An 18,999-nucleotide genomic window follows, 5' to 3' on the forward strand; every position below is an offset into this window, starting at 1 on the left:
TCTTCCGCCTCTCGGACGAATGCTGGACACTGACTGTCAAGCACCGCACTGGAAAAATGTAACATGTAACCGGCGCCGGAAAACGGATTTGCTTTCGTTCTTTGCCCAACCGGACAATGAATAACGTCTGTTAAGGTTAAAGACAGAGCGAACTCCGGTTCTGCAGTGAGGCGAGTTGCAGCAAATGACCACTTCTGCGGCCGTCTTGATTCATCTGCACGAATTTCCTCTTTCAACATCCTCTAGAGACAGGCATCTAGCATCTATATCGCAAATCTCCTACAACAATCATGGAAAATGTCTGCCGTGATTGCAGAGCGGCACGATGAACTCCTGCGGGCGAGAGGGGCGTCCTGACATGTACGGTCTGGGAATTCGCCTCGGAATCTACCTTCAGTGGTTTGGAGAGATTCTTGTTGAGCTCTTTGACGACGCAGACGTCTCGGATATTCGACTGCTGGGCCTCCTTCTTTCTGGCGCCGTTGTTTTGGCGTTACTGGTCGAGATTGTGAACCACAACGTCCAAGCAGCCGACATTTACATCATGCTTCAACTCGCCGGCGGCTCATATATCTTTCTCATACCCATATACATCTGGAAGACACTCACATGCTGTGACCGCAAGTGGGATCCGTTGAAGTGGACGAGAGAAATCCATGTGCCGGTTTATGGCGTCTCGACCATGATAGTCATGGTGATTATTTCATCTCTTCAACTCTGGTTCTTTAGCACCTACATGCCAACCAGAGGACATGAGTGCGAATACTACGGGTTCTTCTTCACAAAGGTCAAACTCGACAACGTCGGATTCATTGTAGTCAATATCATCTTGCACATCATCGTAATTCTCGTTTGCGTCGGAATTGTCCTGTCGTATACGGGATTTTGGGAAAGACAGTTTCGAATACGCAGACATCGACGTCGAAAGAAGCATCGTACAAGACAGTCAGTCAGCCTCCCCTCTCAGTGCCCATATGAACGTGTATCCAGTGGTGTATCTGACAGGAAAGCTTCAGACCAGAGCAGGATACCCAAGAACGCATTGCCAGACGGGAGCGTGCCAGACAGGAACAGAAAGATCTGTTGCGTACTATGCGAAGCATATCCAACCTGGTTGTTTACGGACTTCACATTACTGCCATTGAATTGACGATTAAATGGAACCAGTTTGACAATGTCGACGGAGTCAACACCAGTGGACAGACAATTCCGCTGCTGGTTAGCCTCGGCATCTTGATTCGCCTCATTGTATCTCACTATGCAGTCCAGGGCGACGGCACATCGACAAGTGCTGGGTCTCGTCGTCCTCGACCTGGTGGCGCCGGTGGAGGTGGATCGAATCGCCAAGATCAAGCTCCAGCTCCAGCCCAAGACTCGACTCCTCAGATGGGAGATTTAGATGAGTTCATAGCTGGAATCACCTTGGATAACGTGAGCGAGTATTTCGCCCATGGCTCCGAAGCCTACTGGTATGCAAGGACGGCGATCCAGAGGCGCGAGGCTGCGGAAGAAGCAGCGGCGAGGGCAAGATTGGCTGCAAGGGGAGTGTTTCCTCGACCAGCGCGGATTTACTCGAGAGGCGTGGAGATTGTGCAGGAGGTGTAAGAAGACGTGGAGAGGAAGAGTTTAACGCCAAGGATGTAAGATGGAGTTGGAGATATGGATGATGGAGATGAGGAAGTGGAGGGAGATTTGTCGGTATATGAGACGGCACGTGATTTCAGGCCTGTGCATTCAAGATGAATCAAATTCGAGAATCCAGAATTCCATTCCTCTGATTTGAAATTATTCCCACTCCAGTATAATGCTGCTTTTATACTGTAACATTGTTCCAAGCCCAGCGTTTCCAGGCCATCAAGGTCATCTCCATCCACTAGGCCCTTCACAGCCTCTGATTCGACAAAACCCCCCAGCTCGCCGCCCCGCAACCGCCCATCGACCAAAGTAAACAAAATCAGCTAGAGCCATCTTCCGTCCCAAGATCGGACCTTGAATCTTACCATCGTCATCATCATCGCAGTTTCTCCTCTCTTCCTCTATTCAGCTCAAGTCCGCCCTCAGCCATGGACAAGGAAGCCAGAAAACCATCTTCCAAGTCCGCGTCGTCCAAAGACAAACGGCCCAAGGACAAGGATAAAGACAAGGCCAAGGACGACTCCAAGGTGCACAAGCTGTCGCTCAAGGGCAGCTCCAGGCTGGTTGCTGAATTTGTATGTCCGACTTGCAGCCCTCGTCTCCCTCGTCAATTGGTGCTAGCGATAGTTTTTCTAACAGCTTTCTCTTCGCGTCTCTAGTTCCAATACTCGATACACACAATCCTGTACGAAACGCAACCTCTCAAAGCTACCAGAATTCCTCCTCAGCGTCGAACGAAATAGCTGACGCTACTCTCCCATGACAGATTCCAACGAGGCGTCTACCCAGCTGAAGACTTTACAGCGTACGACACATCCACCTCTCCAAAACTCCCAAACCAATCGATCAAACAAAAAACCACCCGCTAACCCATCTCCAAACCACAGCGTCAAGAAATATGGCCTCAACATGCTCGGTACTATCACCTCCCTCCTAAGACATCGTTCTCCCCCACGAAATCTAACCTTCCGATCCCGTACTCTATAGTCTCCGCCGATGACCAAGTCAAAGCCTACATCAAGAAAATCATGAGCCAGCTCGACAAATGGATGATTGGCGGCAAAATCTCCAAGCTCGTCATCGTCATCACCGACAAGGACACAGGCGAACACGTCGAGCGCTGGCAATTCGATGTACGATGCAAATCCCCTCCTCTCCACCATCCTACCATCCATACACAATCGAGAACATGAAAGAAGAAAGAAGAAAAAAGCTAACATTCACCGCTCCCAACCATAAAAGGTCCAAATTTCAGCTCCTCCACCAAAATCCAAATCCAAACCAGACGCTTCCGCCAACGAAGTACAAGAACAACAGCAACAACAACAAGAAAACGCCGCCTCCTCAACAAACCCCCTCTTCGCCGAAAAAGACAAGCCCGAAGCCGAGATCCAGGCCGAAATCGCCGCCATCTTCCGCCAAATCACCGCCTCCGTCACCTTCCTCCCCCAGCTCAACGGCGACTGCACCTTCAATGTCCTCGTCTACGCAGACGCCGACAGCGACGTCCCCGTCGAGTGGGGCGACTCCGACGCAAAAGAAATCGAGAACGGCGAGAGGGTCCAGCTCAGAGGCTTCAGCACGGCGAACCACCGCGTCGATACGCTCGTCAGCTACCGGTTGGGAGACTGAAACGAATTTTGAATGATGAAAAACTATATAATAATATGGACTGATAGATGGAACGGGGTTGGCCAGGTTGGGGTTACGGTTTACGAGGTTTTGTCCCTTGATTTGACTGGCCGTCTGCAAACGAGACAAATGGGCTTTTTGGTACGGCGTTAGAACTGGAAATAAATCGGTGCATCATGCAGCTTTTCACGAGATTTCGTCCGCAGGCTAGGGAGATATATATTGATGAATATTCTCTTGTTGGTATCGATCTCTCTGCAGTATTTCATCTATATCGGATGCAATTGGGCAAACAAACCCCTTATTCATGACCCTCTCAAACCAGCACCCATGACCAGGCTCACACCTCCAAACAGTCTCCAAGCGTTGCCATACGAACGAGGCAACGCATCAAACGCCTCTCCGAATGCACCGTCACCTATAAAAAAACGTATTGACCTCTTCTTCAAGTTCTCTTGAAAAAGTACACATATGCAAATTTGCGCATTTCCTCAACGTCGTGAGCTTCCACCACCTTTTCATCGTTGAAGAGCACCCATGTGGGCGTCTTCTTGCCTTCCAGAGACTTGCGAATAAAGGCAACGTAGTGGCTAATGAAAATAATTAGTTCAGTGCCTTATACGAGAAGAGGAAACACTTGGAGAGATATATACGTACCCGGCGTGAATGCTTGTGCCCTTGTGGCACACAATGGACTGCAGCTGGAATCTTGCCGGCAATGTTGCGCTTCCAGCAGGCTCTTTGGGAGCTGCTTCTGCTGCTGCGCCCGGGGCCTCATCCTCCACGATGCCCTGGTCATCAGGGTGGTTAAAGAGCCACTCTACAGCTCGCTCGACATCGCCGCCCGTTTCTTTCAGCGCCTTCTTGGCTTGAGGAGCACCGAATCCCATGGCGCCCAGCATCTCAATCTTTTCAGGGTCAGCGGTGCCGGCATCTCCCGACCCAGATCCTAAATCGAGCGGCGCATCAATATCGGCATCATCGAGGTGTGCAAATAGCCACTCCATGGCCGCATTTGCATCAGAGTTACCGGTCGCGTGCAAGGCCTTCTCAGCTCGGTTCAGCGGGAAGCCCATTGCCTCAAGCTGCGCAACTGCTGTCGCATCTGCCACAAATGCGGGAGCCTTGTTTTCGGGCTCTTCGGGCAGCAACTCTTCTGACGGCTGGAGTCCCTTGGAGATGTAGGCGTCCAGCAAGAATGGCTCGTCTGGGACAATGACAGGGACATCAATCTTGATGGGCACCCAGTTGACGACGGCCATCTTTCGTGCATTGACAGCCAAAACGTTGGGGAACGTCTTGAAGAGCGACTGTTTGGTGAAGCCCGCCTTGCTGCCGCACGACGAGCATGTCAACTCGACTTTCTCGGCGCCCGTAAAGTTGTCCAAACATTCCTTTAGAGTCACTGGCTTGTAGGCGTTGGCCGTCTCGCCACCCTCGCTGGCCTCAAGCTTCTCCAACGGCACGTCGATGAATATGTTGTCCTGTTCATTAGAGCTGTACCTAACTTTGTGGCATCCGAGACACTGAAGCCGCTGCTCTAGAACGAATCGGAATTCAGCTGTAGGATCCTTTTGGCCATCTTCGTTGTGTGGTGATCGGCTAATGAGCTTGAAGAGATGCTGGAACAGTTCAAAGGCGTCTTGCTGTCGCATGGTGGAAAACTCCTCGTGGCCTCTACCTATTAGATGCTTGAACATGGCTGGTGCCAATCCTCTCTGGTAGGCAATCTCCGATCCCGATCCTACAGAGGTATCAGGCTCTGAATACCGGCCGGATAACAGGCCGTGGGCAATTTTTCTCAGCTGAGTCTCCAAATCGGCTGCAGGCTCCTGGATGATGGGCAAGTCGTTGTCAGCACTGTAGTAGCGCTGCTGGAACGAGGGCATGTCGAATAAACACTGGATGATGCTGGCCAGGTAGCAGCTGTTGCCAAGATTCTTCAGTCCAGTGAGACCGGGTCCAAACACAGGCTTCAGCTCTTGGCCATCTTCCGTGGTCATGCTAAAGTCCCATTTGAGGTTTTGCTCAATCTGCATCTCCGTCAAGCTCTTCTCCGTCTTTTGGCGCTCGGCTAGGATGATTCCCCAGTGGGCCAGATGGTCGCCCAGAAGCTCATCGATGCGCTCCTCGTCACACCTATAGCAGTAAATATCGGCAGTACCCTCTGGTGTAATAGATCCGAGCTTGACAGCCACGCCATGGCCAGATTCAGTGGCATGGCCCAAGGCGTGCGAATTGCCGTCAACGCCACCCATCTGCTTCCGGCCACAACCCAGGTTTCCACATTCCAGGCAAAGCCAAAGGTTCTCTCTCAGATCACAACCTGAGCAGTGGCCAAGCTCGCCCTGCTCGATCTTGCGGGATGGATGCTGCTGCATGGTCAAGATGTGCTCGCACGTCGTGAGCTCTTGCTCCCACGCCTTTACCTCTTCCTTTCGGGAAAAGGTGTGTGCCTTGAGAATGCCATCGACGATGGGGGCTAGCTTCGCATTCGTCGTATCTAGTTCGACTTGGCACTCGATGCATTTGGCTGCCAGAGCAGTGTCGTATCGATCTTCTTCTGTCTCGGCAGCGATGGCAAGCTTGGTCATCTTGGCGGGGGGTTCATCGCGATGGATCGCCTTTCGGGTGCGGCGGATATTGAGGGCAAGCGGGTGGCCCCAGACTGCGTTGTGAAGCAGCGAGTGCTCCCGATCACCGGTGCAGCCGCCGTTGAAGCACTGAAGGCAGACATCGAGGCCTCCAGCGTTGTCCTAGAAGGAAAAAATAGAACAAGATGGTGAGTTTTCGCGGGGCTGCAGCCTAGAGAGGGGGAGCAGGGCGACTGTTTATTCACATACAATCGAGTCAAAACATTGTGTGCAGTCTTCCTTGTACACAGACTGGACGGGAGTCGGCGGTTTGAGCTCTATGACAACGAAACATGAGCTTTCTTGAGCTTCAAGGCAGCTAGAAGAGCTGCGAAGCGCAAGCTGGCGGGGTAAGGATTTGACGTACCGATGGACTCGAGATGCGGGCACGACATGTCTTTGGGCGGCAGGCAAGAAGAGTCGGAGGATCGTGACGAAGAGTTTAGCAGGATGGCGAAGCGAAAGGCAGCTGTAGAAGCAGGAGGTTGTCAAATGGAAGAATCGACGACAAAGTTCTGTGATGGATGCTGTTTTGGAGTTGCTACAGGTCTGCACTAGCTGTAGCGCAAGCCGAGGGCGCTATCGATTGGGCGATTAGTGGGTGCCGCAGTGAAGCTTAGTGACTACAGCACCCCCTAAGCAGCTGCTGCCAGGCACCCACTCACTAAGTATCCAGGCTGCCCCTCGATGACGGTATCGGGACTGGGCAGACGGTGGAGGGGCAAAAGCTGAAGATTTTGTGTTGCATGATTTAACGGGCGCGCTGTGGAAGATTTGTCATTTCTTGAATACTAGGTAGGTACTTACAAGCCAGCCTTGGTCGCTATTATGATGATAGTGAATGCTGTTTAACTGTTGTCATTTCTGCCATATTGAATAAGTAGATGCGGCGAAATATGTGCCGGACAGTCTCTTTTATAAATGACATCATCCCGTCTTCTCACGTCCCATCCCATCCAACGCGGGCAGCCCTCATGTCGATTTGCCCAGAACAGACACAGATCTGGGACGGTCAGACTGCGGGGTTGCAGCGAATGCTTGGCTGACTGATATTTCCAGAGTGGGATGGATCCAATACTGTATGCCGCAAATGTTCCGCTGGCCGCAAATTACACACTACTTGAGTTCCCAGTGCCGGAGTCGTGACAATGCCCGACAGAGTTAAAGTGCAATCAATCATAGCATTAACATCAATGCTCATCTTGTTCAAGCAGTGTCTAGTACGGGATCGGAATCGGCGCAACTGGGAACCCAAAACCCCGAGCCAACCCCAGCTTGACTTTATATGAGTACACATCAGGCACTCTTCTCCGTGCAGCTCGGGGAATTCATCAGCCCCTTCGTTTCGCCTTCCACAGTGAAATCCTTCCTCCATCCTCCGCCTCTCAATTGCCAAGCTACTCTGCATCCAGTAAAACGCGTCACCCTCCAGGGTAATACGGAGCAAATAAGTTGCAGCCCCCCCTCGGAGGACGTGTCAAAGTCCGAACCGGCTTGTGAATTTCGCGTCCCTCTGTCGCCTGGCCACGTGACCTATCCCCGTCTCACGTGCATCTTATCAGATTGATTTCCAATCTTTTTGCGGAGCTTTTGCACGCATTTACGTATTTGCATCAGAATCTGATAGATGACTCAGCCTTTCTAGCAATCTAATTGGCTTCCAGCTCCGACAAGGACCGAGCTCCACAGCTTTGCACAGACGTAATGGCCGAGAGGGGCGACGACGCTGATTGGCCACTGACGAGGCGCACTTGGCCGAAATCGCCATCCGCACCCGGGGCTGCTTTTCCTGCTGGATTTTCTTGGGGAATTGATTAAGCGGCTGCTCCTCATCTTTGGAACCTTCGTCATTTGCCCTCATTCTTACCATCTTCACTCTTCCACCATCTTGTCAATCGCCTCACCTCAATTCCCAGCGCAAATCCTCCCGCCGCAGCTCCTTAACCTGATCACAGCGCAGAATCGCTCATCATCAGCCGCATCACATCCGCATCCGAGCAGGTTCTCGATCTTGCTTGCAGCTTAACTCCGCCCGCCCACATCACAAGCACAGCGCCCTGCGAATTCAGATATTCGCCTCTCCCCATCCCAAATCAACAAAATCCACCCTTCACAGCCGTTCAAAATGTTCTCCAGAGGCCTCCGCGTCATCTCACGGCAAGCTATCGCTGCCCCCCTCGTCAGACCAGCTCTCGCTGCTCGACAGCTCGCTCCCGTCGCATCCATCGAGGCCAAGCGATCCTACCACGAGAAGGTGCTGGATCACTATGCGCGGCCGCGAAATGTCGGCTCCATGAACAAGAGCGACGCTGACGTCGGCACTGGCCTTGTTGGCGCCCCTGCTTGTGGCGATGTTATGAAGCTGCAGATCCGAGTCGACCCGGAGACACAGAAGATCTCCGAGGTCAAGTTCAAGACTTTTGGCTGCGGCTCCGCCATCGCCTCCAGCAGCTACCTGACCGAGCTTGTCCGCGGCATGAGCCTCGACGATGCCGGCAAAGTCAAGAACACTGAGATTGCCAAGGAGCTCTGCCTGCCTCCCGTCAAGCGTATGTATTACTATTACCATATATAGCTAAACAAGTCTCCGATATGCGATAAGTCTTACTAACTCTCTGTCTACAGTGCACTGCTCCATGCTTGCTGAGGACGCCATCAAGTCTGCCATTTCTGACTACTACACCAAGAACCCCTCACGGAAACCCACCGACCTGAGCGGCACCGGCATGAAAATGCCGGCTGCCGAGGCTGTCGCCGCCTAAGCGCATCCTCGACATCGGTGAGACTGAAGACGATGAGAAAAACAACGAAAAACAAAATGTCTGCTCTCTGTTTCCTACGAATTTCTTTTTTCGCCAGCGATGGTACGGGATGAAGATCGAGCAATACAAATAACACAAATTGTATGTGGGAGTAGGCCAACAAAAAAAAAACAGAAAACGAGAAAAGACTCAGATTGAGAGGCTTCTTCCATCGGGATACTGTTCTGATTAACTTCTTTTTCCCCCATTCACTTTGTTTTTTTCACGGTTAAAACGGTATCGGAGATGAACAATGGAGCGTGTCCACTACCAAGAAACGAGTAGTGAAGGGGCTGGGTAAAGAACAAAACGATGTATGTATTTTACTTGCGGCTTTTCAACAGCCGCTAAGAGGATTTTACGATGGGCCAGGATGAAACTGTAAAAGTAGAGACGCAAAAGCTACTCTTAAAAACATTTGATAACCAACCACTTGACAATATTCGCTGCTTCTTCCCAACTGTGTCTCGTCTTGCTTCCTCTCTCTCTTCCGTACAGCTTCACTCATCTTCCTCAAACTCACTCATTCACATTCACCAGCCTCTTCTTACTCTTTCTTACTCTTACCCCGGGAATCTTGCGCGCTATTGCTTTTCTTAGTCCCCAATTCGCCGCAAGCGCCGCACGCGCATAGACCCGGGCCGCCGCCAGCAAGGGCCAAAAAAAAGAAGAAGAAAAAAAAAATCTCGCATTTCTTCCCCGAAAAGTCCGAGCTTGTTGCCGACAGCATGCCGAGTTTGGGATCTGTGTCCACACGATTCAAGATGCCGGGATCGAGCCGAAGATGGACATTCGTCCTGTTACGGGTTGTTTACTTGCATGTAAATTGTGTTCAGGGTTTTCAGGTTTCTCTTTTCTGTTATCAACTGGCTTCTTACGGTCACAGGGTTAAACTTGCGAAATGAGTCTGTCACATATGAGCTACACTGTTCCAGTCATGAATGCTCAGCTAACCACGAAACTCGTACTAAATGAATGAATCCCAATAACTTGACACCCAATTCTCGGATTCGCGTTTCATATCTGAATCGTGCTGTCATCAATCAATCACCATATCATCCGAATGTGAATATTGTTGCCCTACAATGCCCACAGGGAGCAAGCGCCATAATTGTGACAAATCCCCCTCACACCTTTTCGACAGAGTTAATTCTGCAGAATAACCCCCGAAACACAGATATCCTTCAGACCTATTACATATGCTTACAACACCGCCTCCTCTTTGGATGATTCGCCAGCGTTGTCCCTTGGCAAAAGCTGCTGGCTCGAGATGCAGGCGAGTCCCATCACCAGGATGAATAGCAAGCACGCTGTCGGGAAGAGCCATGGTAGAAATGGCCCAAGATCCCTTGAATCCACGAGGCTGGAGTTTCCAGTACTGGCCTAGCTGCTTTGCGTTGTTCGGCGCCAATATAATTCGCATGTTGCCATTCGTAGAGGTGGAATCTTCTTCGATATCCATGCTGTCGGTATATGATAGCAAGTTCGTGAGACGATACCAAACATCCGCAGATACTGCTGCTGACGGATTTGGAGGGAAGGCGTGAAGAAGCTCCTTTGCATATTCCGCTGCCATTGCTGCTGCGTATGGCTGCCAAATATCGTTGTTATGCGCACTGACATCCTCGCTGATGCCGCGGATAGCAAAGCAATGAAAGCCATCAGTTGGGCCAGCTGCCTCTGTCTGAAAGCGGTTTGTACCATTTTTGCTCGTTTGTCTATCTCTCGTGGCCCTGCGTTTCGTTATTTTGTTGCCAGAGGCTATTGGCCCGCAATAGCGGGTAGACTCTGGGCTCCGAGCTCGTCGCAACTCCATCAGAGCCTTGGGGCATTGTGGGCGGTTACTCTCGGTGCCGAGAGGATCATCTTGAATGCTGAATTGGACATCTGTCTCCGGGACCGGTTGGTTGTAGTGAATCCCCATATCTTCGCATCTCTCGAGCGCAGCTTGCAAGTGCTCAGAGAATTTGTGCCCGATCTGGTGATCTGCCTTTAGCGTTCTCATGGCAGTTTGTAAATCCTCAGGGAGCATACTCAGAGACCCTGTCTGCACAAATATGCCCTCTCGCCTGATTCTGTCAGAGTCATACTGAATGACAGCCCCAGGGTTGATTGCAGGATCACCCACCGCATCATCTCCCCACGGAATACCCTCTGATATACATGGGAAGCCACCCCCAATCCCCACCACTAAGAAAAGCCGTAGAAATGGAAAGGATTCTCTCATATCATGTAGAACATCCGAGACCGATACCGTTGCATTATTGTCAGATGGCAGACATGCCATAACAACGTCGTGGTGCCCGATACGGCCGTAGGCGTATGAAATACAACGATGGTTCTCGTAAGGATCATGATTGTTTTGAGACGGTTGCCTATACCAGTAGTCGAGCATGCCCTTGCTGACTTCGAATTCAAGCTGAAGTGTACAGATCCACCCAACTGTATAGTTTCTATGCCAGGGCATATCGTGTTCGTCTCGGGGTTTTAATCGACGCGGTTGCTGCCACGTCGTATTCTTGCTGAATCTTATGGCCGTCTTAATAATGATCACGGATCCTGACCAGTGTTTCTGAGCTCGTGTCCATCCTGGAGCGTTCAAATAGCTGTTCTGGATTCTGTCCTCAATCATGTCCTGAACCCTCTCCTGAATCCATGCCTCCAGAATTTGCATGCGGTCTTGAGAGGCTTCATCCACCGCCAAAAGCATAGAAGCAAATTCATGCTTGTCGAGCTTTTTCGCTGGGTCTGTCATTACCTCATTCGTTTCTTCCCAGACGCAGGAGCCGATGCCGTCGAGCCGTTTGCCTACGGCGTCGTCGGCAACAACCGAACAAGCAGCCTTGTCACTCGCGACAGCTTCCTCACCTGTAATGTCGTCCCGCCAAGGAAGCGCCAATAACGACATGGATTCGAGATGATCGGCAATGTGCTTCAACAGCGTTTCGAGTTCAGGAATTACTTGCCAACAGACGAAACACCGTTGGGGCAAGGGATCGACTTGACGTTTATGATCTTTGGCAGACGATGGATCAAGGCCCGGATGAGAAAACCTGATATGATCTTTAAGCTTCTCAAGATTGTCGAAAGCAAGCGCCTCGTCATCGCTGGCGTCACTGCAGCTGTCGTTGTCGTGTGGGAGAGAGCATTCCCAACTGTTGTAGTGAGGCTCTTGCACGATATGCTTCTCCCACTCTGCGAATGAAGAGTACGTTTTCCCAGGTTTGTCACAATTCGCAAACAGACAGATATACGGCTCCAAGTCTTTTAGGAGATGTTGCTCCCAGCGCTCTGCCTTGTGTTGCGTCGAGAATGTCTCGGCTGGTAATACGAGGTAGCAGTAGGGGCACGGCTTCTCTTCCTCGTTTCCAACCACCTTCGGTGGTGGCGGTACATCGAATGGGCGTCCGTCTCCAAGTCCGCAATCGGCGATTGACGCGGCAGATGAGGTTGGCACCAAGGTCGACGTTGGCGGCTTGAACCTGGTCACTTCCTGTTCCAAAGCAAATGTCTCTTCATGACCGTAGTGGGCTCGAAAGCACGCCAGTTGCCGCCTGCGTGTTGAGATAATCGTCACGCAACGCTCAAGGAGCTTTTGCCGGTAACTTGTTTGTTTCTCGCTGAGGTTTTTCTCAGTGCTGGAGTGAAGATGAAACCATTTGTGTGTCAAGGCCTTTCGGACGAATTTCTCAAACTCTTTCCCAATATTGAATTGAAAGCCATCAACACGGGGCCCCAAGTCTACACCATCGTCTCTTCGCTCTCGAATGATAACATACTCATTGTCAAAGTCCAGAAGCTCGGAGATTCCTGCCAAGCTTTGCCGATGAACCCTTTGTCGAATTTGAGAAGAATAATCGCGAAGCGAGTTAATACGGGCTTCGACGATTTGCAGGTGGTTTGCTCTTGTGCAACTATCAAATGCAGAATCCAGCAGCAAATTTCTTGCAATGCTTGGGACATGCGATATGGGGACAGCTAAAAAGGTATCGATTTCCTCATCAGACACCCCCGTAGACCCCTTGAGAGCTGAGTTTAAATGTCAGCTGATAACCGTTACTTGGAAACGTTGGGTCAACTTACTTGCCAAAAGGCATTCGATGATGGCGTCAAGGTCGTCTCCAATAATGGATATGGAGGAGGGGGCTGTTCGGAGTTGGTAGTCGAGCGACGCGTGCTGGGCCGCAAAGACTCCGTTCGTAGTAATCCACTTGTTGAAGTAAAGCAGCTGGTCGGCCGCGAAACTCTGGATTTCTTCATCCGTGATTTCTTGACAGCAGACGAGTAGGAGACGCACTCTTTCAGCCGTGTCTGCAAGAGGTTCCTTCTCTAACTTTGTCGTAGAAAGCTGTGAAGACGGCATTACGGAAAGGGTAGTCAAAGGTCCACTGATAGATATCTTAGTGAAAAATGTAAAAATGTTGGAATGTTGCAGGAGTGCAAAGTTGCGTCAGCCTGGAAAATGCCACCCCTTCCCCGCTCAACACGTCCCAATCTTTGTCCTCCAAGGTTGCAAATCACAGGAATCGCTGGCAACCAATACTTGGCAGTCGGACGAAGGATTGTGTGTGTACCAGTGCCTGGCTGAGACAAAGGCGTGGGACAAAGGGGGGTGATGATGTGCATGTCCTGGGCGTTTGTCCCAGCTCAGGTGACCACGGGAATTCACACATCCGTCCTTGAGCCTGATTTCAAGTTTTTTTCGTGCGTACAAATACTCCGTATGCATCATTCGTGTTACATTAGTACGAGCCCGGTGTCCCCGTTTGTACGACACGAAAAACAAGGCCATAGGAGCAGCGACCTCGCGTGCTAAACGATGGCGCCAAAGGGCGTTCCCATATGCCGAAATCAAATATACTTGTGTCTAGTTTTAGGCTGTTGCAACATGAATGCAAGACCAATATCCTTAAGGAGTGATTGGCGATAGATATCTTATGATGGCAAATATCTGTAGCTTCTCTTCGTGCTCAAACAGGCACCACGGAGTGAGATAATAGCCTTGATATGGCCTCCACCCCTCTCTCGTACACATCTTACACAACACAATTTCCATGCCTAGCCGCGTCCGAATTCGGACCTTAGCATCTGCCAGTTGTTCGGGATGTTCGGGATAGTCTGAAGTTTTGGCATTGTCCACGAATCCTAGAATGATAGCCGCAGTAGCAGAAGCTATCGCAGTCGCAAACGAACTCCCACTTCGGTGAACCGGCTCCAGCTTCTCATTTACAACCCGTTCGTGGCACGATTTGACACCTAAGCCTAAGGTGTAGATGTAGTTGTCTGTGAGAGACCCAGGGTTCATTCCGGAAGGCACACCCATACCGTCAGATGAGTAGATCGGGATCACGTCTTTTTTTTCTTGCAACGACGCCGGCCAGGACATAGCCGCGTTGCCACCCTCGTTGCCCGCGGCGGCAAAAATGATGACACCACTACTCGCAGCATTACGGATAGCTTTGCTAATGGGTTCGAGTTTGCGGTGGTACTTGGGAAAGCCAAACGACAGGTTCAAGATGTCAACGCGGTCCTCGCCCGGCTGCGAAAAATGAGTGATTGCCTGGTGTAAATCTGCGGTCAACAAGAGGGACCTCATCACAGGGCTGCACCTTGGTGTCCACTTACATCGGCTATCTTGTCAATATCGACATCCTTGATGTCCGTTGAATTGGTGATCTTACATACGCGCAAATCAACATGCTCAGCCAAATAGAGGAGCAAGTACGCCACCTGAGTTCCATGGCCGACATTATCATGGTGGTCGGCTCCAGGAGGCCAACAGCAAATATTCTCTTTCATATCCGAGAAAATTTCCATGTCAATTCCTGTGTCTAGCACGCCAATTTTGATAGCCTTCTTGCCCGATTTATCTCTGGATGGGAGCTTATCACGGATTTTGTCAAAGCAATCGAACCAGGCATCAGCGTTGTTTATGCTAAGCGATCCATTTGTCAGTTCATAACGGCGTTGTATTACGGAGCAAGAAGTAACTTATACTCTTTAGGATCCGATTCGTCGTGGGAGTCGAAAAAGCTGCCTTTCCCAGTCCTAGCTAGGTAAGATTGTGGTTGTGCCTGGTTGCATGGCGATGGCGTAGTATCAAGTGTCCCAGCCCTGGAATTTGCCGTCTTATATTGTGATTGGGTTAAATTCAATTCCATGAACTGGTAGGTTGAGACATACATTCGAATTCAATCGCCTTCCATTTGAAGGGGAGCCAAGACTCTCCTCACTTTGGCTAATATGCCGCGGCGTTATTGTACCAACACTTGAGGTGGCGCGTACATTCGAATTCCCTGCTCGATGGTTCACAGGGAAATTGAACTTTTTATCGACACGTGCCAACTTGAGTGTCGAGATCACTTCGTCCGGATTTTGGTCTGGCCAATGAGTAACAAATTCTGCTTCCAATGGTGCTAGTACTGCATCGCAAAAGAGCATGGAAAAGCACTCTTCAAGACTCCCTACTTTGGCCAGTGGCTTAGTATCTTGTGTCGTAGGCCTCCAAATATTATGGAAGCTTTCCATGAGTTTGCCGTCGATACAAGCCTCTACCGCTTGTCTCCAATGTTCGTAGTGACCCCATTTGATGGATTCAGACCATGCCTTACACGACTGAGCTATGTCTTTCCGATCAGGGAGGGCTTTCCGAGTCCGCTTATGGGACGGAAAGGCCTCTTGTTTAAAAATTTCCATCAGTAAGATGCCGTGATGCAGAAGCTTAGCTTCCCAATATGCGACAATCGCCTCCATGGAAGGCCTCGACTTCTTTCTTCTTATGTCTGTGATTAGGAATGGTTGAAGGTGAAAGCTGTCGCTGGTTTGCATGAGGAATATATTATCCATGTTCCAGTCTCCTGAAAACCACGGCTCGCCACAAAAGCCAAGGAAAGCAAAGGACAAAACGACAGCCAGACATACCTTACCACCAAAGTTAAGCGCGGTAACATGATTCAGGAAAGCCTCGCTAAGCTTTATTGGTTTACATGTTTGGAATTGGCTCATCTGAATGCCTGCTTTGTTACGGGAGTAGAGCCGCCTGTCGACCAATTTGAGGTTGACACGTGCTCTGTTCGACTCTGTTGTCAGAGCGCATAGGCTCTCAATCTCTATTATCTTCGTCTTTGCACTGAAAGGGGAATTACGAGCATTTGTTAGTAGCTGAGTCTTAAGATATCACGAATTGAAGGACAAACAGTGACTTGCAAACAGTGATGCCTGTTTCCAACCATTGCGTCATCGACACCGTCGGTTGTCCCTCGCTTATAAGCATCGTAAACGAGGCCGAGGAGTTGAGGTCGCTTGTGTGGGTGCGATGGGTAGACAGGACCAAGGCCGCTTGATGAAGGGAACTTTTGCATACCCGAGTGCAGCGACAGTACTTAGACAGGGCAGAAAAGAGGTCAACTATAAGCGGAGCCTGAACAGGCTTGATCTTGGATGACAGTTGAGCGACATCTGGGGGAGGTCGTGACTTGCTCCCGTTATCCTGCATAACAGCTGCTAGGGTCATCATCGATTGTATAAACGCATTGCTGTCATTCGGCAATGCGATTACAATCTTGATATTGCCGGGGTCGCTTGGCTTATCAATCTCCTTTATGATAGTCTCTAACCGAGGGAACTGTGCTATCCTATATTCCTATTTGGGGCCTATTAGTGTTCGACAACTCCCATTGGCGTAGCAATGCCGTTACTTTTGATACAATCAAGGGGCTCCAGGAACAAGGGCTTGGTAGGTTTAAAGAAGGGATGACAGCCGGGAATATTACCTCAGGAATAGAACCTGCTATCTGAACTATCTCCTCAAGACCTTGCAGCACGTCTTCTACGAGGTCTCCATAGGCGTCGTGGAGCAGGTCGAAACGCCATTCTGCCGTCTGCATGCGTTCACATTCTTTCAAGAAAGCGCTCCAAAATCTTTTCTGGTATCTCGTCGCCGTGATTTTGGTGTCTTCAATAGCCGGTGGCATACGAATTAGGATATAAAGCAGTCGAAGATGCCGCCGCAATGGTTTACTACGCTTTGGAACGGAGTAATTTTCAGTCATGATGGGAACATCGCAGTTTCTCGTTAATTGCCGTAGTGCTTGGACAGGCTTCGCCTCAGTCTAGGGACTGCTTCGGACATAATATACTTGTATTCTCGTCAACATACTGAGACTCAACGAGCACTGCATTATCACGTGGCTACCTTTTCTTCCATTGGCCGTATAGGCGCCATGTGCAACAGACATCTATATATATACCCCTCTTTTCGGCTGCTCCATTCCCCCTGAAATCCAGTTCCTTCTCGAAATCTCTGTGTCTACTCCAAGCTGAGGCCTTAGAGCGATCTTTATCCTTCCACAAGGGCAGAAGAGTGGCAAGAAGGCAAGTACAACCCAGATCCATTGGCAATGAAACCTTGTGGAAGAACTCCGCGACCTGGGTGTAGATCGTTACACTGACCTGTTGTTTCTGCAGAGCTGCTCAGCAACCATTTCAAGATGGTTTCCACCCAAAAATCCTACTTCCTAGCCCCATCATGGGATCTAAACCCTTCCGAAGTAACCCTCGGAAGCGTCATCACGGATGTTAAATCCCCAGCAAAACTCTTATCGAGTAAGGACTTGCCAGCCAATATCGACACAGATATATACGCTCGGGAGGTCACAAACAGTTCGGGGGAGGCATGGTATCGCAATGAATTTAGTGTTGGACTTTTCTCACACTTCATTGAACTTATTACTGCTGGCGTTGAAGTATCTTACTCTTCGAAATCATCGTCGAAACTTGAATACTCCTACGAGTCGATGGAGACACAACGGTTCACACCATCACAGGCGTTCATCGCAAACGTTGCAGCCGATGCAGCTGTCAAGTCTCGTCTTAAAATTTGGGGCAGACGTGCGAAGATCTTTGTGATCACCGGAGTCAAGATCGTCAAGGGGGTGACCCTTGCTACAGTCGAAGAGGCGCAGAAGGGCACAACCTTCCAAGTGGGCGTTGAAATTCCAACACCTCAAATTAAGATAGGGCCCAAAGCTACGCGGAATCGTGCAACAGGCCATGCACACACGCAAAAGGTTGAAGGCCCCATCGTATTTGCCTTCCAAGTCGAAAGGCTTCGCCTTCCTTGGAAGGGGGAGGCGATCGGCGAGAGATATGTAGACGGCGCTGTTCTCGGGCAAAAGAATGGCGAGATTGAGTATATGGTTCAAGTTTCTGACGTGTGCCTAGACGAGGAGGAAATGGAACATATAGGTTTGGAGGCTCGTGATATTACTGATGAGGACGGCGAGAAGTGCCGAATCATCTTTCCGCGTACGAAATAGACGCGTAGTAGGTCGAATTAAAGGCAACAAGAGTAGCTGCTGCCTATGAGATAGTGGGGGTAATACACGAACTTGTTTGTTTGCTTATTTGGCTTGTTTGGTGATGTTGTTTATCAAGGACTTTGATAGTTAGCAAAATCTCCTATTGGACAGTAAAGATAGCCTGTGCTACTTCTGTTAATTAAGTACCACCGGATATCAGCATACTACGAGCTATAAACTACCTAGCAATGCCTGGTAGTACCCCAACGTTGTCTTGTTACGAAAATAAATTGGTAAACGATGTGGCCTCCCTGCTGCGGATTTCTACGGGCTTCTATAGCGTTCTTTCAAACAATGACCACAGATCAACTTTGATAAGGACAGCCAGATCAGTTACCTCGTATATAGCCTCTACAACTTGCAACATGTTACTTACGTTTAATGCATTTAGGTAAGTATACTATAGTTACTTATTCTATTACCGAAACATCAGTTTAGTGTTGGATGCTAGGACTAAATAAAAATATACTAACCGCTACTATATCTATATTTCTCTAGTAACTGCTACTATATCTATGTTTCTCTAGTAAATGCTATTATGTCTATATTTATCCAGTATTTGGTAGTATTTCCCATACTGCGCGCGTTCGGTAAGCTGGTTGGGTGCTTATTATATTGCTGAGTATATGTACTCATTTTTGACAAAAGAATAGTTCACAAATCGAGAGTAATACTCATGGTGTCTTAGTAACTCCGCAACCCCATCGGTATTATTCGGCATAGCTATTTTAATAGAGATTTCGCTGGGGTTACTTACTTCATGAATATCCTGTAAATATTACCTTAAGAATGACGCCCGCTACTTGAATTACCTCTTCAAGGCAATCCAGCACATCCCCGAGGAGTTCGAGATGCTCGTCGTGTAGCAGATCAAAGTTCCATAGTGCCAGATTTGTAGTTATATACGGATTAGTAAAATTGACCTAAAATTCTCGATCA

General features: G+C 49.7%; 7 protein-coding genes across 7 annotated transcripts; 4 read left to right on the forward strand and 3 right to left on the reverse strand.

Annotated features, from left to right (window-relative positions):
- Window positions 1-325: 325 nt before the first annotated feature.
- On the forward strand, window positions 326-1,605 carry V8C40DRAFT_265160 (uncharacterized protein; the record flags this gene model as incomplete). The annotated part of the gene is made up of 2 exons (XM_083219624.1): window positions 326-945; window positions 1,017-1,605. The coding sequence occupies 2 exons, from the start codon at window positions 326-328 to the stop codon at window positions 1,603-1,605; spliced, it is 1,209 nt and encodes a 402-aa protein (XP_083074478.1).
- A 201-nt stretch (window positions 1,606-1,806) lies between these two features.
- On the forward strand, window positions 1,807-3,918 carry V8C40DRAFT_243299 (spindle checkpoint protein MAD2). The gene is made up of 7 exons (XM_083215393.1): window positions 1,807-2,210; window positions 2,295-2,320; window positions 2,402-2,440; window positions 2,523-2,551; window positions 2,623-2,768; window positions 2,878-3,766; window positions 3,875-3,918. The coding sequence occupies exons 1-6, from the start codon at window positions 2,064-2,066 to the stop codon at window positions 3,265-3,267; spliced, it is 777 nt and encodes a 258-aa protein (XP_083074479.1). The 5' UTR covers window positions 1,807-2,063; the 3' UTR covers window positions 3,268-3,766; window positions 3,875-3,918.
- Window positions 3,476-6,866, reverse strand: V8C40DRAFT_243302 (ubiquitin-specific protease UBP14). Its single transcript, XM_083215394.1, has 4 exons — window positions 6,268-6,866; window positions 6,111-6,178; window positions 3,925-6,023; window positions 3,476-3,857 (listed from the first exon to the last, which is right to left on the reverse strand). Exons 1-4 carry the CDS (start codon window positions 6,293-6,295, stop codon window positions 3,713-3,715), a joined length of 2,340 nt encoding a protein of 779 aa, XP_083074480.1. The 5' UTR covers window positions 6,296-6,866; the 3' UTR covers window positions 3,476-3,712.
- Window positions 6,867-7,745: 879 nt separating this feature from the next.
- On the forward strand, window positions 7,746-9,139 carry V8C40DRAFT_243305 (NifU-like N terminal domain-containing protein). Its single transcript, XM_083215395.1, has 2 exons — window positions 7,746-8,449; window positions 8,526-9,139. Exons 1-2 carry the CDS (start codon window positions 8,026-8,028, stop codon window positions 8,660-8,662), a joined length of 561 nt encoding a protein of 186 aa, XP_083074481.1. The 5' UTR covers window positions 7,746-8,025; the 3' UTR covers window positions 8,663-9,139.
- A 587-nt stretch (window positions 9,140-9,726) lies between these two features.
- Window positions 9,727-13,064, reverse strand: V8C40DRAFT_286889 (RICIN domain-containing protein; the record flags this gene model as incomplete). The annotated part of the gene is made up of 2 exons (XM_083222598.1): window positions 9,727-12,730; window positions 12,785-13,064. 2 exons carry the CDS (start codon window positions 13,062-13,064, stop codon window positions 9,741-9,743), a joined length of 3,270 nt encoding a protein of 1,089 aa, XP_083074482.1. The 3' UTR covers window positions 9,727-9,740.
- Window positions 13,065-13,610: 546 nt separating this feature from the next.
- Window positions 13,611-16,752, reverse strand: V8C40DRAFT_265165 (uncharacterized protein; the record flags this gene model as incomplete). Its single annotated transcript, XM_083219625.1, has 6 exons — window positions 13,611-14,261; window positions 14,327-14,636; window positions 14,699-14,829; window positions 14,885-15,830; window positions 15,898-16,343; window positions 16,474-16,752. The coding sequence occupies 6 exons, from the start codon at window positions 16,750-16,752 to the stop codon at window positions 13,611-13,613; spliced, it is 2,763 nt and encodes a 920-aa protein (XP_083074483.1).
- Window positions 16,753-16,982: 230 nt separating this feature from the next.
- Window positions 16,983-18,075, forward strand: V8C40DRAFT_243307 (uncharacterized protein). The gene is made up of 2 exons (XM_083215396.1): window positions 16,983-17,074; window positions 17,168-18,075. Exon 2 carries the CDS (start codon window positions 17,191-17,193, stop codon window positions 18,016-18,018), a length of 828 nt encoding a protein of 275 aa, XP_083074484.1. The 5' UTR covers window positions 16,983-17,074; window positions 17,168-17,190; the 3' UTR covers window positions 18,019-18,075.
- Window positions 18,076-18,999: the final 924 nt, after the last annotated feature.

Source organism: Trichoderma camerunense (genome assembly GCF_050948025.1).
Source record: "Trichoderma camerunense strain CBS 138272 chromosome Unknown V8C40scaffold_7, whole genome shotgun sequence".
NCBI lineage: Eukaryota > Fungi > Ascomycota > Sordariomycetes > Hypocreales > Hypocreaceae > Trichoderma > Trichoderma camerunense.